We start from the raw sequence: 27,725 nt of genomic DNA on the forward strand, positions 1-27,725 counted from the left end.
CTCTCCCTAGAGGCACATGCAATAGTTAAAGATAGGAAAGAAAATGATAAGAAATAAACGTGACCCTATATCAAATAAACACACCTGCACAGTGAGGGAAAGGGCCCACATGTTTAGGTTACGTGGGTCCAACATCCAACTTACTTAGTATATTGTATAACAGGTTTTATGTGGCTGGTGGAATAGAATTAAGGGATGAGTAATTATGTTAGTATTGCCAGCTTAAAGCAACATTAAGAATACTCTCTAATGGTATCTTTTACTTTTGCTCTTAGATACAAGGTTACCGGTACATTACAACCCAATAGTACTCCCATAGAAACTATAACGTTTGATATTAACGTATATCTGGTGAGCTTGTGGATTCTAAAATTACTTAAGTATTCATTATTGTGTTTATTTAGTTATTTTTTTAGCCATTGTTTAAAGATTTCACTTTTAAGGTCCTACTTGTTAATATAATCTAGTTGTATGTAGTTTCCTTATCTAAAATCCTTTCAATAATCTAGTCCAGTGACCACTTCTCCCTTCACCCATAGCAGCGGTGCGCAAACTGGGGGGGCGGGAGATTTGTCTGGGGGGTGCCGGCTGTTGCAGAGGTCCTGCGCTCTTCCCCCAGGCATTTAAATTAAATGCAGGGGGTTCGCGTGAGGCCCCTGCAACTCACTTACCGGGATTCTAAAGAGCTGCAGGGACGCGTTGCCATGCAGAATGACGTCACGTCCATCTTTATGGAAAAGGGGTCACGTCACCCACGCAGCGTCATTTGACGCCGCCAAGCAAGGTGAGGGGGCGCGAGAGCAAGGTGGAGCAGGCAGGGTTTGCGCTTCCATGACCCATAGTGAGGCATTTGCCAACCACGGCAACCTCTCATTTCCCTACTGCGTACCCTCCACCTGTACCTAATTAACAGGTACACTGCATGGCTGTAAGACCAGCTGTACCTATTACACAGAAAGTGTGTGTGGTAAACTGTGTAGGTTATGGCACTTCAATAGGGATTGCTTAGTACCAGAATGGGACATTTGATCCCAGCCAGTCCACCGCGGCCAGCTGCCCTCCAGCGTTTTGTCACAGGGGGACCATCCGTCGCAGCCGCTCCGCCACTGGTCCCCCTCCCTCCGCCGGCCGCTCCTACAAGAAGGTATGTTTTAGGGTAGGGGGTTAGTTTTAGGGTAGTGGGTTAACTTTAGGGGTTTTAGTGGTATGGGTAGGTGGTTAACTTTAGGGGGTTTTAGTGGTTGGGGTAGGGGGTTAACTGTAGGGTTTTAGTGGTTGGGATTAGGGCTTGGGGTAAAGAGTTTAGGGTAAGGCGTTAAGGTTTTTAGGGTAGGGGGTAGCGTTGAAATTTGTGGTTAATATTAAGGAGTGTTGGGGTAAGGGCTAAAGTTAGGGACGTAGTGGTGATGCGGCCGGAGGCTGAGTGTTTCTGCAGCGAGGTGAGCAGCGTCAAGAGGTCGCGGTCATTCTGACGCGGCGAAACCGCTACGATCGAATGTCCTAGCCTGGCTTGGTAGTACCTCCGTCCAGCACAGGTAGAGGAACAACAGTGGTACCTATTTTATACCAACAGAAGGTCGGACGGTCTGCTACTGTCTCTGTAAGTCTCTCAATATACCATTTAGATTATAAGCACTCCGGGCAGGCATTTTTCTTCCCTGTAGCGCTATTATGTGTTTTTGTATTTGTTCGTATTAACGGGATTCTGTTGTTTATCTTGGTGTTAATGTCATTGAAGTAAATCAGCATGAGTTCATTGCGAGTGTGATAACGTGAATAAGGCTCAAGTAGTCCCTGTTTGATTGTAAAATGCTGTGCGTCTAGATACACTTCTCAATATTTTAATAAGTTTGGCATATTGTTTACAAATCACTAAGCTTCCCTTCAGATCCCTGTAGATACTGTACTATAAACAAGTCCAATGTGAATTGGAGCTTCAGACTATATACAGTACTAGCTGATATACCCGGCGTTGCCCGGGCGTGGAAGGGCAGGGGGGGGGGGCAAAGGGCAGGGAGGGGGGGCAAAGGGCAGGGAGGGGGGGCAAAGTGCAGGGGGGGGCAAAGGGCAGGGAGGGGGGGGACTCAATCCCCCCCCCACACACACACACACAATATCCCCCCCCACACACAATCCCCCCCCCACACACAATCACACAATCCCCACACTCAATCCCCCCCCCACACATACACACAATCCCCCCCCCACACACACACTCAATCCCCCCACCCCCCCCACACACACTCAATCCCCCCACACACACACTCAATCACTTTGGATATGCTAGGGAGGAATAAGAGGCTTATGGATCTCCACATCTTGCAGCACAATGTACAATCTCCCATTTGCAACATAAGATAAGTGGAATTAGAGGGGCAGTTTACATGGAGGCTGATGCCTGTTCTCTGTTGCACACCCTCTGTGTAGTCTGGCAAATCCCAGGTGTGCAGCATCCGTAGGTGTAAAGATCCAGCATCATCAGAGTAAAGCACGGAGCGCAACCATGATAAAAGCAAAGATCACCATGATCAAGAGGTGGCTCCAATAAATATGTGTCACATGGATAACCAGAGGTTAAAAACTCACCTACGCATTTCACACTATCGTGCTTTATCAAGGTGTTTAGCTGGGAGTAGTTTTACCCACTAAAGAGAACGTTTTCGTAGTCCTGACGGGGTTAAAGCTGTCGACCAGTCAATCATCCAGAGCGTTTGAATGTATTAATATGACAAGGACAACTGTAAGGACCCAACAAGGTGGATATAAAGTGGGATGTAATCATTTTGAGGTGAGATGAGCCGTTCAGTGAGGTGAAGCATGAAACATTAGGGAAGGCTGAAGTTATTCCTGTTATCCGCAATCTGTGGTCAGAGCTAGACATATGGCTCAGCGCTGAGGTAATGCGTTCTTTCTTTTTGTCCCTGCAGATGATGACACAGACTTGTCTAACACAGCGGCCTATGCATACAATACCGGTAAGTCATTTGACCCTTCTGTTGCCAGAGAAGAGTGCAAAGCCTATGCAAATAGCAGCGCTGGTCAGGACCGGTTGGGAGTTTGGCGGGGCCCGGTGCACTTTGTGCGCACGGGGCCTCTTACCCCCTCCGGAGCGGCCCTCGCATCACGTGGTGAGGTCATGCGACGTTGTGTCGTCAAGGCGACGTGTTGTACCTGGAGATGTGGCTCTAACTGAGGCCCCGCGTTCTCCCCCGGCCCCACTTCGGTAATCATAGTTTAAATGTCGTTGTGGTTAGTTTAATAATGAAAAGTTAATTTCATTAATTTAACCACCACAACATTTAAACTGTAATGACTGAAATTGGGCCGGGGAAGAGCTCGGGGCCTCTCTCAGTGCAGGGCCGGGGCAGTCGCAATGCTGGCAACGCCATCAAGCCGGCCCTTAATAAGGGCGAGCAATTGGGACTTTATTTAAAAACGTTTAAGGGGTGTTTATGCTTTGAGAACAATGAAGAAGAAGAAGAGAGCATGTGTCTCTATATTTCCTTTTAAACGAAGTGTAAATGTAGATATTAAAAGTGATGCCCAGTAACATCAAATACAGCTGCATAGCCCTCTGTTGGTGAAAGGGTGTGCCCTGTAGGTTATGTGTGTATGTATATGTTTATTCACTGTATATCACGTCGCCAATGTACGTAGCGCTTTATAGAAAAAGCAAGGCAGTACAGGATATAATATACAAAGTTACAGGAAGATACATACACTACCGACACACTTTATTAGAGTGTGGCCGGTACCGCAAGCCGGGAGATTTCCCGGCTTGCTAGTGGCCGCCCCTCGGCGTGACGCGCGGTCACGCGTCTTCGGGAGCGTGCGCCCCCTGCACACGCGTCCAGGGGCTCCCCGAGGGAGCCCTGGTGTCCCGCGATCGCGGGACAGCGGCAGGGGGTTCCGGGGGACCCGGCGGACCCGGCAGCGGTAGGGAGAGCGCCCCGATCGGAGGGCGCTCTTCCGCTGCTTCGGCGCGCGCCCGTCACTCTCGGGCGCGCGCCAGGCTACTGCTGCGGCCAAGAACGGGCAAATGCTCGAATAAACTTGGCCGCAGCAGTAGTTACATAGTAGTTATATAGAAGATAAGGTTGAAAAAAAGACATATGTCCATTAAGTTTAAACCTATGCTAAATTTAGACAACAGATACTTTATCCTATATCCGTACTTACAGTATATTGACCCAGAGGAAGGCAAACAAAAACCCCAGTGACATATCATCCAATGATATCTCATAAGGGGAAAAATAAATTCCTTCCTGACACTGGATTAATCCCTGGATCAACATCCTTCCCATGTTTATTTATTACGTATATCCCTGTATACCTTTTCTTTCGAAAAAAAAGATGTCCAAACTTTTTTTAACAAATCTATTGTATCTGCCATCACAGTCTCCATGGGTAATGAATTCCACATTTTAACTGCCCTTACTGTAAAGAACCCTTTCCTTTGTTGCTGGTGAAATTTCCTTTCCTCCAACCTTAAGGGAAGGCCCCAAGTCCTTTGTACTGCCCGTGGGATGAATAGTTCTTTAAAACCTCCTTGTTATCATATCACTTCTTAGACGCCTCTTTTCTAATGTAAATAAATCTAATTGTGCTAGCCTCTCTTTGAGTCAGATTTTCCATCCCCTTTATTAATTTAAGTTAAACAATGGGAACTAGGGGGTCTCTGCCCAACAGGGCTTGCAATTTAAATGAAAGCTCTGTAGAGGTTATGCAATGCTCTGGTAACATTCCCACATAATTACTGTATTTACCATTTCTACTGGGATGATCACAATGTGATGCCAACAGTTATATGTAAAAAGATTTTCAGAATGTCTAGCGCAATTGTTTTTTGTTTATTATCTTGGGGCATACTGTATGTGTTGAAAATGTATCACAATGGGCCATATTTACTAAGCTTTGAATATTCATAAGACATCTTCCGAGACCGAAATAGACCGTGCAACCCATTCTAGTGCATGGGCCATAAGGTGTCTTGTGGCCAAGCACTGCTTAGTAAATATGGGCCATTATATCTTCATTGTCAAATAGCAGGTTAGAAAGAAAACAAGAATACTAGGCGTGTCATTTTACAAGCAGCTTTGCAAACCCTATTTTAATTGTGTCATATCTTTTTGTCTACTGAACTAATATGTGTACATTCCTTTGTAACAATAGATAATTACAGCTCAGTCATGCCTGCATATTCACATCCTGCTGCGAAGACACAGACATACCGGCCTGTGCCTAAAAGTATCTCGGACAATGGCACTGACATTTTTAGAGCTTCATCCCCTTTGCCTCCTCCACCCATACCTGTGCCTCCTCCAGCCGTGCCTCTCCGCCCTCGGGAGCGATCCTCGCCTGAGAAGTAAGCAATTTGAAATGTCATTGTAACAAATGTCTCGCCTACTCAATGTTACCTCAACAACCTGGCCCAAAAGAGGTGGCTTACATTCTGTATGTTCTCACCTACTCAATGTTACCTCAACAACCTGGCCCAAAGGAGGTGGCTTACATTCTGTAAGTTCTCACCTACTCAATGTTACCTCAACAACCTGGCCCAAAGGAGGTGGCTTACATTCTGTATGTTCTCACCTACTCAATGTTACCTCAACAACCTGGCCCAAAGGAGGTGGCTTACATTCTGTATGTTCTCACCTACTCAATGTTACCTCAACAACCTGGCCCAAAGGAGGTGGCTTACATTCTGTATGTTCTCACCTACTCAATGTTACCTCAACAACCTGGCCCAAAGGAGGTGGCTTACATTCTGTATGTTCTCACCTACTCAATGTTACCTCAACAACCTGGCCCAAAGGAGGTGGCTTACATTGTGAATTGAAGGCTCACTCAGTGGTACTCACTTTAAACATGTATTCTTGTTTTTGTTGTTTTTGTTGAAGTACTGTAGCATTTAAGAAGGTTTTTTTTTTTTTTTAAAGGATATTTTCTTTTTTTTAATATTGTAAATCTATCTGCTTGTGTTTGCTTTTTTTTCAAGTGTCAAACTGCCTGACCTGGTACTTGCTGACATAAAAGCCTGGGTTTATATTAAGAATATTAATGGGGCTTGGACATATTAAAAACATAGTTTTAAGTTGAATAATGTACAGTAAATTTTAGTTCAGTTTATTGTATAAAGAATTAAATATTAATGTTTTTTCTACTGCTAAAAAAAATTCTCTATTTTTTTCATACTGTATATGCTTATTTTCTTAGTATGTTTCATATTTTGTATGCCCTAAAATCCTGCATGCGGCACAGTATAAAAGCAATAATAAATAAATAAATACACCCTGCAGCTGCAATCTGCTCAGCACTGCAATCGTAAATGAGCCTAAAAAATGATTTGATATTATTATTTTATACATGTAGCAATAATAAGTATCAAGTTAACATAAGGCCAAGGATGTGTTAGGCTGATATTCTCACAAGGTGGGCCTACGGAGGTGGGCATGGTCTGTAATTTCCCAAGAGGCCTCTTCGCTGGATGTTTCACTTAACATACAATCAACCTCCGGAAGGGGCCTACTCCAGTCTTCAAGGGCCTCCAATAGGTCAGGTTTTAAGGATATCCCTGCTTCAACACGGGTTAACTGAGCCACCTGTACTGATGCAGGGATATCCTTAAAATCTGACCTATTGGTGGCCCATGAGGACTGGAGTTGCTCCCTCCTGGTCTACTCAAAGCAGTGTATTTATTAGTGATTATACCACATCAAGTTGTGTATCACATCATGCAAGAACCGAGACTCAGTCTATCGGGCTGTGCTAACAGTAACATTTCTGCATGTTGCAATTATCAGTGACTTCCTCGCTTCCCTCCTCCTCCTTTTCCTTCCCCCAGTGGTACCTGGCACTTACTTCCCATCTACTGAAGACACACCATGCCAGTTGTCATGTTTCCAATTGACAGTTCTCCCAGATAATAGCAAGATGCCAGATGGACGATAATCACAGTGTATGCTAATGTCATTGATCACCACCTCTACTCCTATAAGGATACAAACAGCAGCTGAACAGAAGCACTGTGCCTCTTGACTTATCAATAAATGGACCCTTCACTTCCAGAGGATCCTGCAATTTATAACACTAATAGTACTTAAGAAACAAATAAGGTTAGTTTGGGATGTCCTATCCTTCCTAAATCCATGCTGACTATTACGGATAACAAAATTATTAGTAATAGTCAGCATGGATTTATGAAGGATAAGTCATGCTAAACTAACCTTTTCCATTTGACGAGGAGGCGAGTAGGAATTTAGACCAAGGAAATGCAGTCGATGTGGTCTACTTAGATTTAGCAAAGGATTTTGATGCGATTGCACACGAGGTTAGTGTACAAAATATAGGAAATTGGACTTGGTAAAAAAAAAAATGCACCTGCATTGAAAGCTGGTTGAAGAATAGACAACAGAGAGTTGACCTCAGGGATCGGTACTGGGACCCCTGCTTTTTAACTTGTTTATGAATGACCTTGAGGTTGGCATTGAGCGCAAAGTCTCCATCTTTGCTGAAGACACTAAATTGTGTAAGGTAGTAGAAACAGAGCAGGATGTAATTTCTCTCCTGTTCAAGGAGAGACTGGAAACTTGGGCAGGTAAATGGCAGATGAGGTTTAATACAGATAAATGTGAGGTTATGCATTTGGGAAGCAAGAATAAACAGGCGACTTACAAATTAAATGGGGATAAATTGGGGGAATCCTTGATGGAGAAGGATTTAGGAGTGCTTGTAGACGGCAGGCTTAGCAATAGTGCCCAAAGTCATGCAGTAGCTGCAAAGGCAAACAAGATCTTAACTTGCATTAAACAGGGAATGTTTGCAAGGGAATTAAACATAATTATGACCATCTACTGTATAAAGCATCAATAAGACCACACCTTAAATATGGAGTACAGGTGTGGGCACCACTCCATAAAAAAGACATTATGGAACTAGAAAAAGTGGTAAGAAGAGAGACCACCAAATTAATAAAGGGGATGGAAAATCTGCCTTATGAGGAGAGGCTAACTAAATTCGATTTTGTTTAAATTAGAAAAGTGGTGTCTAAGAGTTGATGTGATAACTATATACAAATATATTTGGGGACAATACAAGGAGCTTTTAAAAGAACTATTCATCCCAAGGGCACTACAAACAATACAGGGTCATACCTTAAGGTTGGAGGAAAGGAGATTTCACCAGCAACAAAGGAAAGGGTTCTTTACAGTAAGGGGAGTTAAAATGTGGAATTCATTACCCACGGAGACTGTGATGGCAGATACAATGGATTTGTTCAAAAAAAGGTTGAACATCTTTTTAGAAAGGAGAGGTATACAGGGATATACCAAATAAGTATACATGGGAAGGATGTTGATCCAGGTAATAATCTAATGTCAGGAAGGAATTCATTTTTCCCCTTATGAGATATCATTGGATGATATTTCACAATGGGGTTTTTGTTTGCCTTTCTCTGGATCAATATACCGTAAATACAAATATAGGATATGTCGTCTAAATTTAGCATAGGTTGAACTTGATGGACATGTCTTTTTTTCAACCTCATCTAACATGTTACTATGTAATGTGTTGCAAGCCTCTCTTTCAGCTCAACGGTTCTATGAAGCTCAATCAGATCAAACTTCACGTTTTAGTCAGAGTTACCAGATATAAAGAGCGATTCTATCTAGCCAGTCCCAAAACGTGCATATTTTGTACAAATTGTCTTTATTTTAATCATCTTTCTAATCACAAATTCCATTGTAAATTCCTTCAGTATTTTTGAATTTGGTGAAATATTTCTGCAAGACATTTTGCATGGGCTCTTAAAAATGACATTGTCTTCCAAATCTTTCCTCCGCTACAAATCCTGATTTAACATGTAATAAAATTAGCCAGATCTACAACTACAGTGCGTTAAGGTTAACAGTGTTATAATTATCCAGTCCTGTTTTTGTATCTCCATGTCTTGGTCTGTTAGTAACTTTAGTATAACATGCTAGGATTTGATGAATTATTGGCCTAGATTATTATTTCACTGTTACCTGCCAGCCATAGTAACTCCAGGTTATGTTAAAGCAGCAATACTATATTCTCATTTTTGTTTTCCTTCTTTGTATATGTAAAGTATGTGGAAATGTATAATTCGACATTCTTACCTAAACTGGCAATCATCTGATGCTCCTGTTATAAATCTGTAAAAATCCTTCCTGTGTGACTAACATAATGGCAGCTTCAGTCAGTGTAAATCAGCTGAAATGTATCCTTATAGTACTAAGTAAATATTATCTATTGTTACAGTTTGCAGCTTAGACTGCTGGGAACATTGGCAACACATTATCACAAACAGGAAAGTGCTGCAAAGATATTGCACTGCTTGGGAGGTGGGTTAAAACCTGCAATAGAAATAAAAAGGGTGCTTTAAAACTGGCAGCAGGAGTTGATTTATACAATTTTCTAATACTACAGAACTGATGTATCAAAAAAAAATAAGATTTCACCTTCTTGCTGCTTTAAAGTAAGATCACCAATAAGATGGAAACATAATGTTTTGATTACTTTACTGAAGTGAATTTGATAGAGAATATGGTTTCTGCGTGCCTTGTCTATTCCTGTTGACTAATTAATGCATAGAGACTTCAAGGGTCCGTGCCAGGTATAACGAGCGGGAGCAATTGTAACTGTTCTGAGAAGGCAAAGAAGGCATGAGGAGTATTTATACGGAGAGGAGCGAGAGAAGCCTGATATGTATTATTTACCCCATGACCACTAAGAAGAGCAATTTTAGCAGTGACTTTCTATGCAAGATTAAGCATTAATTAGTGCTTTTGATGGGTGGTAAAATTGTCCTGCGCAATTTATAGCAGGGTCACGTTTCCTCTACTCTGTGCTCTATCTCAATGGTTTTTTTCCCCCTCTCTCCTAGGAATGAATGGGAACCACCTGACAGAAAAGTCGATACCCGCATGTTTCGCTCTGAACCGAGAAGTATCTTCGAATACGAGCCAGGAAAATCATCCATCCTCGAACACGAGAGACCGGTAAGAGCTAAGCATTTTTAAGCATTTGGGGAATTGACAAGCTGCGGGGCAGTCACACTACAATAAAGCTGAGCTATTAATTTACAGCACATCATAAAGATCTATGTCACTAGAGGACAAGGCATTGTATTTGATTTACATGCTATGCTTTAACCCCTGTCAGAGGTCTGCAATGCACTGCCAGGGTGTCTGCTAAGCATTGCAATGCAGCTAACTGGTTAAGGATCAGATTTCTAACGCTTTTATAAGCACCGTTTCAAAACGATAATCACATCAACCACTAAGCTTAGGCCTAGATCCACAAAGTGGTGCTAAGCTTTAGCATGCCTTTACTCCCATACTGTACGTATGAATTGGGAGCTGATGCATGCTACAGCTTAGTACACTGTTGTGGATCTGGGCCAGAGTAGGTTACGGGGCTCAATGATCTGGCACTGGGATGTGGATTCTTTCCATCATGCTGGCCAAAAATCGTTAACTGTTCTGCGTGAAATGTACTGGTGATAAAACCAGGTCATTTGAATGCTATTGGTTGTGTGGGATAACTGACGGGAGCTGGTAGAGCATAGAGAATAACCTGCCTTCTGATCTCGAACTCCCAAACAGCTGAGCAATGTGTGTGCACAGTCATTTGGGGACTATCACTTAATATTAATGCAGGGCGTTTGGGAACTGGTTAACCACTACAATGCCAGAGTCTCCCGCAAAGCTCGGCATTTATTGTTTCCAAAACACGTTTCTCTTACCGTTAGATATAGGTCCATGTTTACCCAGCAGTGCTATATATACCATAAGACACCTTCCAGTGCAGGAAGACACTTGACTAAGGGAGAAGGCGGGTTATGTAATGGCACCACTTAGTGAGGACGGATGCAATTGTGCATGTTCTAAGAACTGCTGTATACCAGAGTCCCCATCACGTGTCCTGTGTGTTGTATGGTGTGGGTTGCCGTGCTGCTAAGACTAATCTAACATATTTGGTAGGGGGAGTATTATTCTATTTTTATGGTCACAAAACCAGGTAATTTGAATGCTATTGCTTGTGTGTGATAACTGATGGGAACTGGTAGAGCATAGAGCATCATCTCCCTTCTGATCTATTTAGTGGTGGTGGGGTGTGGGGGGGAGGAATAATTATATTTGTATGTATATTGAAGATAGGGGTCAAGCTGTAATTTGTGTTTGGCAGACACATCTCATGTGCCTCTCCTGTTTTTCCCCCTTTCCCTATCCATCCCAATCGATTCATTGGCACAGATCTCACCCTGCCTCTGACCCACTTTTTCTTTTTTCCCCCAAATGAAAATACTAAACATGGTGTAGGATCTCTTACTCTTTTTAAGGTGAAGTCTGACAGTCGGTCCAAGAAAAATAGATTTGATATAAAATGCCCAACCACTGGGGAATGTTACGTACTCGTTTCAGCTGATGTGGGAAACTCCATAATTAAAAGTACAGCACAGGCTACCCTAGCAGGTGGGGCTTGTTTTTACAAGTCAAGAATAAACCAGGCTTGTTGCCAAGAAATGTTTGCTGCGGCCATTGCATTAAAACTACGACTCTGATTGATGAATAAAAACCCTGTATAAAAACAGCGAGGCCACCAAGCAGAAATAAGTCATGCCATACATTCCAAAGATTTCCCAAGAGTTTCAATATTTTGAAAGCGGAGGTGAGTGGCGTGGGAGCAGAGGTTTGTCCCATAGACACGGATATAAATGGCTCCAGTTCTGCTGAAATCTGGCTAGTTCCCATGAAAACATTGCAATGTGTGTATAGGGTTTAATAATACTTAAAGGTGCATTCAGTATTATTTGTAGTAAAAAATGAGTTCTCAAACAGAATAAATGGAAGATTTGTTCTCTTAAAGCTATATACTTTTAGAGCAGCAATCAGCCCCATAAATACATAAAAATGTATTTTTTCAAGACCTTCAGTGCCCTATTGACGTTCTGTGTATGTCAATATATGTGCCACCCCAGGGGTCCTCATGACATGCACCATTACCCCTTACTCATTTTTTAGGGTCTGTACACCTACTAAACATCACGTGATCGCACTGAAGAGAGGTCACATGATGCAGAAGTGCCAGAGGGTCCATGGCCACGAAGGTGTTGCAATGTCGCCAGGAACTAAGAGGAGAGGGAGGGGGAAGGAGGAAAAGGTGGGGTGGGGTGAGCCTGGGTCTTTTCGTCATGCCGCACTTTGCCTAAGGGTCCATGATTTCTTTATTCTCGTTATTAATTGGCTCACTAATGATGATGATGTCGATAACAGCTATTTTGTCCTCTGTGTCAGGAAGGGAGAGGTTGGGCAAATAGCAGTGGAGCTTGAGGTTTCCAGCAGATAAGACTGAAGCGATCATACGCTGGAAGACACCCTAGTTCACAAAGTGTTAAAATTGGTTGTCTGTGAATCTTCCTGATTTAGAATCGGTCTCCTAGACATCAATAGGGTTACATCTATATAATTACCAAGTAACATAGTTGATGAGGTTGAAAAAAAAGACATGTCCATCAAGTTCAACCTATGTTACATTTAGACAACAGATACTTTATCCTATATCCGTACTTACAGTATATTGATCCAGAGAAAGGTAAACAAACCCCCCCCCCCCCTGTGAAACATCATCCAATGATATCTCATAAGTGAAAAAACATTCATTCATTCCAATAATGGCAATCAGATTACTCACTGGATCAACATCCTTCCCATGTTTACTTATTTGGTATATCCCTGTACACCTTTCCTTTCTGAAAAGATTTCCAACCTTTTTTTAAGATATATCTATAGTATCTGCCATCACAGTCTCCATGGGTAATGAATTCCACATTGTACACTGGCGACACACTTTATTCGAGCTTGGCTAGTCCCACGAATTCGGGTATACCCGGGTGTATTGAGGTTTGTGACTGTTTTCTGCCCGAGTGCATTGAGGTATTTTCCAAGCAGGGATTGAAGCATTTTATTCCTGCTAGCTGCAATACTGCACAGTATATATATATATACTGCATTACAATTCATGAATTTATGCCATCTGGTAGACACGCGAAGCATTGCAGCCTATTAAATCCTAATCATTATCATTTAACAGATCAGCCGCCCATCAGCCAGGCATGAACCCAGGCTGGGAAGGCAAATGCAACGGGGCTTGTCAGAGGTGAGGAGCGGCGCATTCCAGGTATCTGCCAGGTACATACCGGGTATTTGCTCGAATAAAGTGTGTCGGTGCAGTAACTGCCCTTACTGTAAAGAACCCTTTCCTTTGTTGCTGGTGAAATCTCCTTTCCTTCAACCTTAAGGGATGACCCAGAGTCCTTTGTACTGCCCTCAGGATGAATAGTTATTTTGAATGCTCCTTGTATTGAAATACAACTACTAGAGGTGTAACTGTTCAAAGATAGATCTGTGTAGATATAGACTGATGCTTCACTAAGGGTATAATAAAGCATGAATATCGTGAAGGACAGGATAAGATCACCTTTTAGCTATGTGCACACAGGTATTCTTTGTATAGACAATGTGAAGTGCCTCAAATAGAGATAGATTCAATTAAAATATGACTTTTAATAAGTAATATCTAAAATATTTACAATCACAGTGGTATACATGTATCAAAACTCAATTTAAACTCAGGTAGGGGGTAGGGGAGAGAGAGTAGTGATTATGGCTGCTATAGATCTTCTTGAGTTTCCCTCAATTGTTTCTTATTCTTTTATTCTTATTGCAGCGTATAGAGTCTCCTTAGTACTTAGGAGTGTCGTGAAATGATCTAAGAGACTATTGTTCAAGCTGTCATTACATTAATATATGAAAAAAATTGTTGTCTAGGAACGTTGTGGTTTCCACTCCTTGTATTGCCCCTGAACATATTTGTATATTGTTATAATTTCCCATTTTAGATGCCTCTTTTTAATGTAATCTAATCTAGTTTTCTTCTCTCATAAATCAGATTTTTCATCCCCTTTATTCATTTGGTGGCTCATCTCTGCACGTCTTCTAGTTCCATAATATCTTTTTTATGGAGCGGTGCCAAAAACTGTACTCTATATTCAACGTGTGGTCTTGCTAATGCTTTATACATTGGCATAATTATGCTTCCTTCCCTTCCATCCATACCCCATTTAATGCAAGGTAAGAACTTACTTGCCTTTGCAGCTACTGCATGACATTGGGCACAATAGCTAATTCTGCTATTTACAAGCACTCCTAAAACCTTCTCCATCAAGGATTCACTTAATTTTTTCCCCATTTAATTTGTAAGTTGCTTGTTTATTCTTTTCCCCCAAATGCATAACCTTACATTTATCTGTATTAAACCTCATCTGCCATTTACCTGCCCAAGTTTCAAGTCTACCGAATTCCTTCGGGAGATAAATCACATCCTGCTCTGATGTTACTACCTTGCTCTAAAACCCCCAAAACCCTTCTTCCTACACCACTTTCTTAGCCATGCATTATCTCACTGCAGAGGCCAAAGCCTCAACCATAATCTGGCTCCCCTGCCTCACAGGGCCAGAATCAGACATATGGTCGCCGCCATCTCGCTGTGACCGCCCCTTTCTGTAATAAGATAAGATAACTTAAGGGATTTTAGCGATTTGGGTAGGGGGTTAATGATAGGGGTTTTAGGGTAAAGGGTTAGGTTTTTAGGGTAGGGAATTAGGGTAAGGGTTTAGGTTTTTAGGGTAAGGAATTAGAGAAAGGGGTTTACGGTAAAGGGTTAAAGGGTTAGGGTTTAGGGTAAGGGGGTAGGGGATTAGAGAAAGGGGTTTAGAATAAGGAGTTTAGGCTAAGTGCTCAGGATAAGGGGTTCTAGGGTAAGGGGTTAAGGTTTTTAGGGTAGGGGTAGCGTTAATATTAGGGGTTAAGATTAGAGGATTTTAGGCTTACCTTTGGCGGCGAAAGGCCCGGCAGCGAGATGAGTGGTGACTAAATGACAGCGGCGACTTTCTTGTGGCAAAATGTCCGTGACCAAATGTCCTAGACCGATCTTTAACCACCTCCTGAAACTGCTGCTAGGATTCTCTCAATGTCCCAGGCTGGCTTTTATCTGCAATCTCGTACATCACCACGGGGACTCCCCAAAGCTCAGTCACCCACGCCCACCCCCAGGCAGGCTTTATCTGCAACCTCGTACATCACCACGGGGACTCCCCAAAGCTCAGTCACCCACGCCCACCCCCAGGCAGGCTTTATCTGCAACCTCGTACATCACCACGGGGTCTCCCCAAAGCTCAGTCACCCACGCCCACCCCCAGGCAGGCTTTATCTGCAATCTCGTACATCACCACGGGGACTCCCCAAAGCTCAGTCACCCACGCCCACCCCCAGGCTGGCTTTATCTGCAATCTCGTACATCACCACGGGGACTCCCCAAAGCTCAGTCACCCACGCCCACCCCCAGGCAGGCTTTATCTGCAATCTCGTACATCACCACGGGGACTCCCCAAAGCTCAGTCACCCACGCCCACCCCCAGGCAGGCTTTTATCTGCAATCTCGTACATCACCACGGGGACGCCCCAAAGCTCAGTCACCCACGCCCACCCCCAGGCTGGCTTTTATCTGCAATCTCGTACATCACCACGGGGACTCCCCAAAGCTCAGTCACCCACGCCCACCCCCAGGCTGGCTTTATCTGCAATCTCTTACATCACCACGGGGACTCCCCAAAGCTCAGTCACCCACGCCCACCCCCAGGCAGGCTTTATCTGCAACCTCGTACATCACCACGGGGACGCCCCAAAGCTCAGTCACCCACGCCCACCCCCAGGCAGGCTTTATCTGCAACCTCGTACATCACCACGGGGACGCCCCAAAGCTCAGTCACCCACGCCCACCCCCAGGCAGGCTTTATCTGCAACCTCGTACATCACCACGGGGACTCCCCAAAGCTCAGTCACCCACGCCCACCCCCAGGCAGGCTTTATCTGCAACCTCGTACATCACCACGGGGACGCCCCAAAGCTCAGTCACCCACGCCCACCCCCAGGCAGGCTTTATCTGCAACCTCGTACATCACCACGGGGACTCCCCAAAGCTCAGTCACCCACGCCCACCCCCAGGCTGGCTTTATCTGCAATCTCGTACATCACCACGGGGACTCCCCAAAGCTCAGTCACCCACACCCACCCCCAGGCTGGCTTTATCTGCAACCTCGTACATCACCACGGGGACGCCCCAAAGCTCAGTCACCCACGCCCACCCCCAGGCAGGCTTTATCTGCAATCTCGTACATCACCACGGGGACTCCCCAAAGCTCAGTCACCCACGCCCACCCCCAGGCTGGCTTTATCTGCAATCTCGTACATCACCACGGGGACTCCCCAAAGCTCAGTCACCCACGCCCACCCCCAGGCAGGCTTTATCTGCAATCTCGTACATCACCACGGGGACTCCCCAAAGCTCAGTCACCCACGCCCACCCCCAGGCTGGCTTTATCTGCAATCTCGTACATCACCACGGGGACTCACCAAAGCTCAGTCACCCACGCCCACCCCCAGGCTGGCTTTATCTGCAATCTCGTACATCACCACGGGGACTCCCCAAAGCTCAGTCACCCACGCCCACCCCCAGGCAGGCTTTATCTGCAACCTCGTACATCACCACGGGGACTCCCCAAAGCTCAGTCACCCACGCCCACCCCCAGGCAGGCTTTATCTGCAACCTCGTACATCACCACGGGGACTCCCCAAAGCTCAGTCACCCACGCCCACCCCCAGGCAGGCTTTATCTGCAATCTCGTACATCACCACGGGGACTCCCCAAAGCTCAGTCACCCACGCCCACCCCCAGGCTGGCTTTATCTGCAATCTCGTACATCACCACGGGGACTCCCCAAAGCTCAGTCACCCACGCCCACCCCCAGGCAGGCTTTATCTGCAATCTCGTACATCACCACGGGGACTCCCCAAAGCTCAGTCACCCACGCCCACCCCCAGGCTGGCTTTATCTGCAATCTCGTACATCACCACGGGGACTCACCAAAGCTCAGTCACCCACGCCCACCCCCAGGCTGGCTTTATCTGCAATCTCGTACATCACCACGGGGACTCCCCAAAGCTCAGTCACCCACGCCCACCCCCAGGCAGGCTTTATCTGCAACCTCGTACATCACCACGGGGACTCCCCAAAGCTCAGTCACCCACGCCCACCCCCAGGCAGGCTTTATCTGCAACCTCGTACATCACCACGGGGACTCCCCAAAGCTCAGTCACCCACGCCCACCCCCAGGCAGGCTTTTATCTGCAATCTCGTACATCACCACGGGGACTCCCCAAAGCTCAGTCACCCACGCCCACCCCCAGGCAGGCTTTTATCTGCAATCTCGTACATCACCACGGGGACTCCCCAAAGCTCAGTCACCCACGCCCACCCCCAGGCAGGCTTTATCTGCAATCTCGTACATCACCACGGGGACTCCCCAAAGCTCAGTCACCCACGCCCACCCCCAGGCAGGCTTTATCTGCAACCTCGTACATCACCACGGGGACGCCCCAAAGCTCAGTCACCCACGCCCACCCCCAGGCTGGCTTTTATCTGCAATCTCGTACATCACCACGGGGACTCCCCAAAGCTCAGTCACCCACGCCCACCCCCAGGCTGGCTTTTATCTGCAATCTCGTACATCACCACGGGGACGCCCCAAAGCTCAGTCACCCACGCCCACCCCCAGGCTGGCTTTATCTGCAATCTCGTACATCACCACGGGGACGCCCCAAAGCTCAGTCACCCACGCCCACCCCCAGGCTGGCTTTTATCTGCAATCTCGTACATCACCACGGGGACGCCCCAAAGCTCAGTCACCCACGCCCACCCCCAGGCTGGCTTTATCTGCAACCACGTACATCACCACGGGGACGCCCCAAAGCTCAGTCACCCACGCCCACCCCCAGGCTGGCTTTATCTGCAATCTCTTACATCACCACGGGGATGCCCCAAAGCTCAGTCACCCACGCCCACCCCGAGGCTGGCTTTATCTGCAATCTCTTACATCACCACGGGGACTCCCCAAAGCTCAGTCACCCACGCCCACCCCCAGGCAGGCTTTATCTGCAACCTCGTACATCACCACCGGGACTCCCCAAAGCTCAGTCACCCACGCCCACCCCCAGGCAGGCTTTATCTGCAATCTCGTACATCACCACGGGGACTTCCAAAGCTCAGTCACCCACGCCCACCCCCAGGCTGGCTTTATCTGCAACCTCGTACATCACCACGGGGACGCCCCAAAGCTCAGTCACCCACGCCCACCCCCAGGCAGGCTTTATCTGCAACCTCGTACATCACCACGGGGACGCCCCAAAGCTCAGTCACCCACGCCCACCCCCAGGCAGGCTTTATCTGCAACCTCGTACATCACCACGGGGACTCCCCAAAGCTCAGTCACCCACGCCCACCCCCAGGCAGGCTTTATCTGCAACCTCGTACATCACCACGGGGACTCCCCAAAGCTCAGTCACCCACGCCCACCCCCAGGCTGGCTTTATCTGCAATCTCTTACATCACCACGGGGACTCCCCAAAGCTCAGTCACCCACGCCCACCCCCAGGCAGGCTTTATCTGCAATCTCGTACATCACCACAGGGACTCCCCAAAGCTCAGTCACCCACGCCCACCCCCAGGCTGGCTTTATCTGCAATCTCGTACATCACCACGGGGACTCCCCAAAGCTCAGTCACCCACGCCCACCCCCAGGCAGGCTTTATCTGCAATCTCGTACATCACCACGGGGACACCCCAAAGCTCAGTCACCCACGCCCACCCCCAGGCTGGCTTTTATCTGCAATCTCGTACATCACCACGGGGACTCCCCAAAGCTCAGTCACCCACGCCCACCCCCAGGCTGGCTTTATCTGCAACCTCGTACATCACCACGGGGACTCCCCAAAGCTCAGTCACCCACGCCCACCCCCAGGCAGGCTTTATCTGCAATCTCGTACATCACCACGGGGACTCCCCAAAGCTCAGTCACCCACGCCCACCCCCAGGCTGGCTTTTATCTGCAATCTCGTACATCACCACGGGGACTCCCCAAAGCTCAGTCACCCACGCCCACCCCCAGGCTGGCTTTATCTGCAATCTCGTACATCACCACGGGGACTCCCCAAAGCTCAGTCACCCACGCCCACCCCCAGGCAGGCTTTATCTGCAATCTCGTACATCACCACGGGGACTCCCCAAAGCTCAGTCACCCACGCCCACCCCCAGGCTGGCTTTATCTGCAATCTCGTACATCACCACGGGGACTCCCCAAAGCTCAGTCACCCACGCCCACCCCCAGGCAGGCTTTATCTGCAACCTCGTACATCACCACGGGGACTCCCCAAAGCTCAGTCACCCACGCCCACCCCCAGGCAGGCTTTTATCTGCAATCTCGTACATCACCACGGGGACTCCCCAAAGCTCAGTCACCCACGCCCACCCCCAGGCAGGCTTTTATCTGCAATCTCGTACATCACCACGGGGACTCCCCAAAGCTCAGTCACCCACGCCCACCCCCAGGCTGGCTTTATCTGCAATCTCGTACATCACCACGGGGACGCCCAAAAGCTCAGTCACCCACGCCCACCCCCAGGCTGGCTTTTATCTGCAATCTCGTACATCACCACGGGGACTCCCCAAAGCTCAGTCACCCACGCCCACCCCCAGGCAGGCTTTATCTGCAACCTCGTACATCACCACGGGGACTCCCCAAAGCTCAGTCACCCACGCCCACCCCCAGGCAGGCTTTATCTGCAATCTCGTACATCACCACGGGGACTCCCCAAAGCTCAGTCACCCACGCCCACCCCCAGGCTGGCTTTTATCTGCAATCTCGTACATCACCACGGGGACTCCCCAAAGCTCAGTCACCCACGCCCACCCCCATGCTGGCTTTATCTGCAATCTCGTACATCACCACGGGGACTCCCCAAAGCTCAGTCACCCACGCCCACCCCCAGGCAGGCTTTATCTGCAATCTCGTACATCACCACGGGGACTCCCCAAAGCTCAGTCACCCACGCCCACCCCCAGGCTGGCTTTATCTGCAATCTCGTACATCACCACGGGGACTCCCCAAAGCTCAGTCACCCACGCCCACCCCCAGGCAGGCTTTATCTGCAACCTCGTACATCACCACGGGGACTCCCCAAAGCTCAGTCACCCACGCCCACCCCCAGGCAGGCTTTTATCTGCAATCTCGTACATCACCACGGGGACTCCCCAAAGCTCAGTCACCCACGCCCACCCCCAGGCAGGCTTTTATCTGCAATCTCGTACATCACCACGGGGACTCCCCAAAGCTCAGTCACCCACGCCCACCCCCAGGCTGGCTTTATCTGCAATCTCGTACATCACCACGGGGACGCCCAAAAGCTCAGTCACCCACGCCCACCCCCAGGCTGGCTTTTATCTGCAATCTCGTACATCACCACGGGGACGCCCCAAAGCTCAGTCACCCACGCCCACCCCCAGGCTGGCTTTATCTGCAACCACGTACATCACCACGGGGACGCCCCAAAGCTCAGTCACCCACGCCCACCCCCAGGCTGGCTTTATCTGCAATCTCTTACATCACCACGGGGATGCCCCAAAGCTCAGTCACCCACGCCCACCCCCAGGCAGGCTTTATCTGCAACCACGTACATCACCACGGGGACTCCCCAAAGCTCAGTCACCCACGCCCACCCCCAGGCTGGCTGTATCTGCAATCTTGTACATCACCACGGGGACTCCCCAAAGCTCAGTCACCCACGCCCACCCCCAGGCTGGCTTTATCTGCAATCTCGTACATCACCACGGGGACTCCCCAAAGCTCAGTCACCCACGCCCACCCCCAGGCAGGCTTTATCTGCAACCTCGTACATCACCACGGGGACTCCCCAAAGCTCAGTCACCCACGCCCACCCCCAGGCAGGCTTTATCTGCAATCTCGTACATCACCACGGGGACTCCCCAAAGCTCAGTCACCCACGCCCACCCCCAGGCTGGCTTTTATCTGCAATCTCGTACATCACCACGGGGACTCCCCAAAGCTCAGTCACCCACGCCCACCCCCAGGCTGGCTTTATCTGCAATCTCGTACATCACCACGGGGACTCCCCAAAGCTCAGTCACCCACGCCCACCCCCAGGCAGGCTTTATCTGCAATCTCGTACATCACCACGGGGACTCCCCAAAGCTCAGTCACCCACGCCCACCCCCAGGCTGGCTTTATCTGCAATCTCGTACATCACCACGGGGACTCCCCAAAGCTCAGTCACCCACGCCCACCCCCAGACAGGCTTTATCTGCAATCTCGTACATCACCACGGGGACACCCCAAAGCTCAGTCACCCACGCCCACCCCCAGGCTGGCTTTTATCTGCAATCTCGTACATCACCACGGGGACTCCCCAAAGTTCAGTCACCCACGCCCACCCCCAGGCTGGCTTTATCTGCAACCTCGTACATCACCACGGGGACTCCCCAAAGCTCAGTCACCCACGCCCACCCCCAGGCAGGCTTTATCTGCAACCTCGTACATCACCACGGGGACTCCCCAAAGCTCAGTCACCCACGCCCACCCCCAGGCAGGCTTTATCTGCAACCTCGTACATCACCACGGGGACTCCCCAAAGCTCAGTCACCCACGCCCACCCCCAGGCAGGCTTTATCTGCAACCTCGTACATCACCACGGGGACTCCCCAAAGCTCAGTCACCCACGCCCACCCCCAGGCAGGCTTTATCTGCAATCTCGTACATCACCACGGGGACTCCCCAAAGCTCAGTCACCCACGCCCACCCCCAGGCTGGCTTTTATCTGCAATCTCGTACATCACCACGGGGACTCCCCAAAGCTCAGTCACCCACGCCCACCCCCAGGCTGGCTTTATCTGCAATCTCGTACATCACCACGGGGACTCCCCAAAGCTCAGTCACCCACGCCCACCCCCAGGCAGGCTTTATCTGCAATCTCGTACATCACCACGGGGACTCCCCAAAGCTCAGTCACCCACGCCCACCCCCAGGCTGGCTTTATCTGCAATCTCGTACATCACCACGGGGACTCCCCAAAGCTCAGTCACCCACGCCCACCCCCAGGCAGGCTTTATCTGCAACCTCGTACATCACCACGGGGACTCCCCAAAGCTCAGTCACCCACGCCCACCCCCAGGCAGGCTTTTATCTGCAATCTCGTACATCACCACGGGGACTCCCCAAAGCTCAGTCACCCACGCCCACCCCCAGGCAGGCTTTTATCTGCAATCTCGTACATCACCACGGGGACTCCCCAAAGCTCAGTCACCCACGCCCACCCCCAGGCTGGCTTTATCTGCAATCTCGTACATCACCACGGGGACGCCCAAAAGCTCAGTCACCCACGCCCACCCCCAGGCTGGCTTTTATCTGCAATCTCGTACATCACCACGGGGACTCCCCAAAGCTCAGTCACCCACGCCCACCCCCAGGCAGGCTTTATCTGCAACCTCGTACATCACCACGGGGACTCCCCAAAGCTCAGTCACCCACGCCCACCCCCAGGCAGGCTTTATCTGCAATCTCGTACATCACCACGGGGACTCCCCAAAGCTCAGTCACCCACGCCCACCCCCAGGCTGGCTTTTATCTGCAATCTCGTACATCACCACGGGGACTCCCCAAAGCTCAGTCACCCACGCCCACCCCCATGCTGGCTTTATCTGCAATCTCGTACATCACCACGGGGACTCCCCAAAGCTCAGTCACCCACGCCCACCCCCAGGCAGGCTTTATCTGCAATCTCGTACATCACCATGGGGACTCCCCAAAGCTCAGTCACCCACGCCCACCCCCAGGCTGGCTTTATCTGCAATCTCGTACATCACCACGGGGACTCCCCAAAGCTCAGTCACCCACGCCCACCCCCAGGCAGGCTTTATCTGCAACCTCGTACATCACCACGGGGACTCCCCAAAGCTCAGTCACCCACGCCCACCCCCAGGCAGGCTTTTATCTGCAATCTCGTACATCACCACGGGGACTCCCCAAAGCTCAGTCACCCACGCCCACCCCCAGGCAGGCTTTTATCTGCAATCTCGTACATCACCACGGGGACTCCCCAAAGCTCAGTCACCCACGCCCACCCCCAGGCTGGCTTTATCTGCAATCTCGTACATCACCACGGGGACGCCCAAAAGCTCAGTCACCCACGCCCACCCCCAGGCTGGCTTTTATCTGCAATCTCGTACATCACCACGGGGACGCCCCAAAGCTCAGTCACCCACGCCCACCCCCAGGCTGGCTTTATCTGCAACCACGTACATCACCACGGGGACGCCCCAAAGCTCAGTCACCCACGCCCACCCCCAGGCTGGCTTTATCTGCAATCTCTTACATCACCACGGGGATGCCCCAAAGCTCAGTCACCCACGCCCACCCCCAGGCAGGCTTTATCTGCAACCACGTACATCACCACGGGGACTCCCCAAAGCTCAGTCACCCACGCCCACCCCCAGGCTGGCTTTATCTGCAATCTTGTACATCACCACGGGGACTCCCCAAAGCTCAGTCACCCACGCCCACCCCCAGGCTGGCTTTATCTGCAATCTCGTACATCACCACAGGGACTCCCCAAAGCTCAGTCACCCACGCCCACCCCCAGGCTGGCTTTATCTGCAACCTCGTACATCACCACGGGGACGCCCCAAAGCTCAGTCACCCACGCCCACCCCCAGGCTGGCTTTATCTGCAATCTCGTACATCACCACGGGGACTCCCCAGAGCTCAGTCACCCACTCCCACCCCCAGGCTGGCTTTATCTGCAATCTCGTACATCACCACGGGGACTCCCCAAAGCTCAGTCACCCACGCCCACCCCCAGGCTGGCTTTATCTGCAACCTCGTACATCACCACGGGGACACCCCAAAGCTCAGTCACCCACGCCCACCCCCAGGCTGGCTTTATCTGCAACCTCGTACATCACCACGGGGACGCCCCAAAGCTCAGTCACCCACGCCCACCCCCAGGCTGGCTTTTATCTGCAATCTCGTACTTCACCACGGGGACGCCTCAAAGCTCAGTCACCGACGCCCACCCCCAGGCTGGCTTTATCTGCAATCTCGTAATTCACCACGGGGACGCCCCAAAGCTCAGTCACCGACGCCCACCCCCAGGCTGGCTTTATCTGCAACCTCGTACATCACCACGGGGACTCCCCAAAGGTCAGTCACCCACGCCCACCCCCTCACAAAAAAATAATCTAAAGACAAATACAAGAAGTTAGAGTTCTTCTAAAATAATGCAACACTGTGTTTTTATTTGTTTACTCAATAAGCGGCAAACCCTACTGAATAATATAGGAGAAAATGACACTTCTCAAAGACCTACAAATGACAAGTACTGTAGCTTTAAAAGAAGACGTACGGTAACATTAAAATACAATACACAATCTAACGCAGGCTATGAATAGTCCCCTCAGAATGTTATAACCACCGAAAGTGTGCTCTTAGCTGCCATAGAAGATTCAGTGCATTTATAGTTCTGTCAGTCCACATTTCTGTGTGTTATAAGCTGACAGGTTTTCTAGTAATAGAGAATATAGGGAAACCCAAACATTCAACTCCTGTCATCTTAGGTGCGTTACTTGACATGAGAAAAATCTACTTATTTGTGTCTAGAGATGTCAGGGTCTCTTAACAAAGATGACCATTTCCATTGATAAATTGATGCTAACAGAAGTGGCATTTGACACGTACTCCTGTCAATTTAGAAACGCCATGGGATCTATCAACTAAAGTCTCCTGGCTGCAAAACCAGTGCAAAAAAACAGAGCCATATTTATCAAAGAAAGGGAATCCCATTGAAAACAACAGGAATATTTCCTCTCATTGACATGGTGCAATTCTTTTGAATAAACTTTGCCCCAGTTTTGCAGCCAAGAGACTTTAGTAAATAACCCCCGGTGTGCTTGTTTTTTTGTTTCTGGGAATCAGTAGTATGAGTTAGGGGCTTATTCTATGAGCACAGAAAGGGGGGAAAATTAACACCTGACAAGAATGGGTGACGACGTGCAAAGGACCGCAACTGAAATTCTGCGAGCAAATTTAAAAAGAAAACAAGTAGAACATGGCTGCAACGTGAATATAAAAAAATGCATTCATTACAAATAAGACAAGACAAAAAATATCTTAAAGTGCTGCAAGCAACTACAGTATATATTGTGATGGCCCCCTCTAATAAATGTGCATCAATGGTGAACATACAGTATGCCAAGAAAAAAGTATGGTATAAGAATAAAGTCAAATCAAATGAATGCATAATGTTTCACTCACTGAGTAACACACATAATCTACACAAAAGAGATGCTCTTCTAAGTCTACATAGTCAAAAAAAAATAGGGAGTTCAACTGCATGTGTTAAATACCAACTTCATCATAAATAAAGTCTCCAAGCAACAATAATAGTCTCACCGAGTCTAAAAGCAATATCTCTATCTTATTGAATAGGAGAAGCACATTCTGAGAGGTGCCATCTTTATGCTAGGGACTGATTGCACCCCAATGTATAGGGATCTTCTGTGCTAGGGGGGAGAATGTTAAAAAGGTTGGAGATTTTAAACTAGTGTAGCCAGGCTGGTTTCCTTAGCTACTAGTCTGCCCCCTCCTGGCATAAATCCTGGTAAGAGCAGGCCTGCCAGGAGTTATCATTGGTTTTTCCCACTCACAGTAGCTTCTTGATTGACAGGAGAGGCGGTGGGACTAGGTCTGTGAGTGTCCAATCACTGGATGCAGACCTGGTACCTTCACAAGAGGACAAGACAAGACTGCAAGGCTAGGAAGCAATGAACACAAAGGAACATAGGATTATGCTCAGCCAATTTGTTAGTGTGGCAGCTGAGCATAAGTAGGAGAGGGCAACCAATGAGTAACCTGCAGCTTGGAGGATTCCTGACGAGGTCTGAGGAGGCAGACCCTGTGCGCGCTGCGCGTCCCCAATGCCAGCGCGAGGACGTAAACAGGAGGTGGGACCAGAGGACACTGCACTTATCCCCACGCGGGATGCGCGCGCTCTTAATGGGACAGCTGGAGGTGGCTGGTGCTGAAGACGTGTTGCCAGGAGTGGATCACCAGGTCGCGGGTCTAGGTAAGGAGAAAGCGCGCCGAGGAGGGCGTGAGTTACGGCTCCTTACAGGAGTAAGGGAAGAGCAAGGACTGCTTCAGCATCCCTTGGCCTGGAGTGGAGGTCCAGGGTACATCCTGAGGGTGAAGCCCCATGAAGTGAAGTATGCTGTGTATGCTGTTCCATCTGCCAGTGTACCAAATAGTGATCCTGTTCAAAGATATCTTCCTGCCTGAGACTACAATCTGTCAGGGGGAGGGGAAATAAGTTCTCCTGCAGGGATTGTCCCCACATCCCTGGGGCCTGCAAGAGATGGAGGCACTGTCACAGTGAGAGAGAATCAGTTGCTACCCCAGAAGCCTGTCCTGTTCTCCTCCACAACACCGCAGGATGCTCAGATCTACTGTAAGTACCTTAATAACAAAAAAATGAGAAAAGAAAATATAGGACCCTTTCAGTGTGAGATGGGCAGTCAGATTATTGGAGATAAGGAAAAAGCAGAGGTATTAAACAAATTTTTTGCCTCTGTATTTACCAGGGAAGAATCAACTTCAATAGTAGTGCCGCAGAAGGAAGCCACAAACTCCATATTATTGGTTAACTGAGGAAGAAGTTCATAGATGGCTTGAAAAAATTTAAGTAAATATGGAACCTGGCCCCGATGGCATACATCCAAGAGTTCTCAAGGAGTTAAGCTCAGTAATAGCCAAACCATTACATTTACTATTCAAGGACTCGGTACCACAAGATTGGCGTAAAGCAGATGTGCTGCCTATATTTAAAAAGGGAGCTAGATCACAACTAGGGAGTTACAGACCTGTAAGCCTGACTTCAATAGTGGGAAAACTACTTGAATGTTTAATACGGGATAATATTCTGGAATTCCTAATGGAAAACAAAATTATTAGTAATAGTCAGCATGGATTAGATCACGCCAAACTAACCTTATTTGTTTCTTTGAGGAGGTAAGTAGGAATTTAGACCAGGGTAATGCAGTTCATGTGGTCTACTTAGATTTTGCAAAGGCTTTTGATACAGTTCCACACGATGTTGGTGTACAAAATTAAGCAAATTGGACTCAGTAAAAATATATGCACCTGGATTGAGAACTGGTTGAAGGAAAGACAACAGAGGGTTGTCATAAATGGAACTTTTTCAGGTTGGGCTAAGGTCGTGAGTCGAGTACCTCAAGGATCGGTACTGGAACCCCTGCTTTTTAACTTGTTTATTAATGACCTTGAGGTTGACATTGAGAGCAAAGTATCCATCTTTGCTGATGATATTAAATTGTGTAAGGTAGTAGAATCAGAGCAGAATGTAATTTCTCTCCAGAAGGACTTGGAGAGACTGGAAACGAGGGCAGGTAAATGGCAGATGAGGTTTAATACAGATAAACGTGAGGTTATGCTTTTGGGAAGCAAGAATAAAAAGGCGACTTACAAATTAAATGGGGATAAATTGGGGGAATCCTTGATGGAGAAGGATTTAGGAGTGCTTGTAGACAGCAGGCTTAGCAATAGTGCCCAAAGTCATGCAGTAGCTGCAAAGGCAAACAAGATCTTATCTTGCATCAAACGGGCAATGGATGGAAGGGAAGTAAACATAATTATGCCCCTTTACAAAGCATTAGTAAGAACACAT

At 48.3% G+C, this 27,725-nt stretch overlaps 1 protein-coding gene and 1 long non-coding RNA gene across 22 annotated transcripts in view; one reads left to right on the forward strand and one right to left on the reverse strand.

Annotated features, from left to right (window-relative positions):
• Positions 1-27,725, forward strand: part of SORBS2 (sorbin and SH3 domain containing 2) — a 293,997-nt gene that overhangs the window by 196,240 nt on the left and 70,032 nt on the right. For all 21 annotated transcript variants that reach the window (XM_075610127.1, XM_075610126.1, XM_075610132.1 and 18 more), the window contains 3 exons: positions 2,928-2,975; positions 5,173-5,365; positions 9,905-10,019. In XM_075610127.1, the coding sequence (XP_075466242.1) occupies positions 2,928-2,975; positions 5,173-5,365; positions 9,905-10,019 (356 nt within the window). The remainder of the gene's footprint in view (positions 1-2,927; positions 2,976-5,172; positions 5,366-9,904; positions 10,020-27,725) is intronic.
• Positions 1-27,725, reverse strand: part of LOC142500815 (uncharacterized) — an 85,314-nt gene that overhangs the window by 7,898 nt on the left and 49,691 nt on the right. The window lies entirely within an intron of this gene.

Source organism: Ascaphus truei, chromosome 1, assembly GCF_040206685.1.
Source record: "Ascaphus truei isolate aAscTru1 chromosome 1, aAscTru1.hap1, whole genome shotgun sequence".
Classification (NCBI taxonomy): Eukaryota; Metazoa; Chordata; class Amphibia; order Anura; family Ascaphidae; genus Ascaphus; species Ascaphus truei.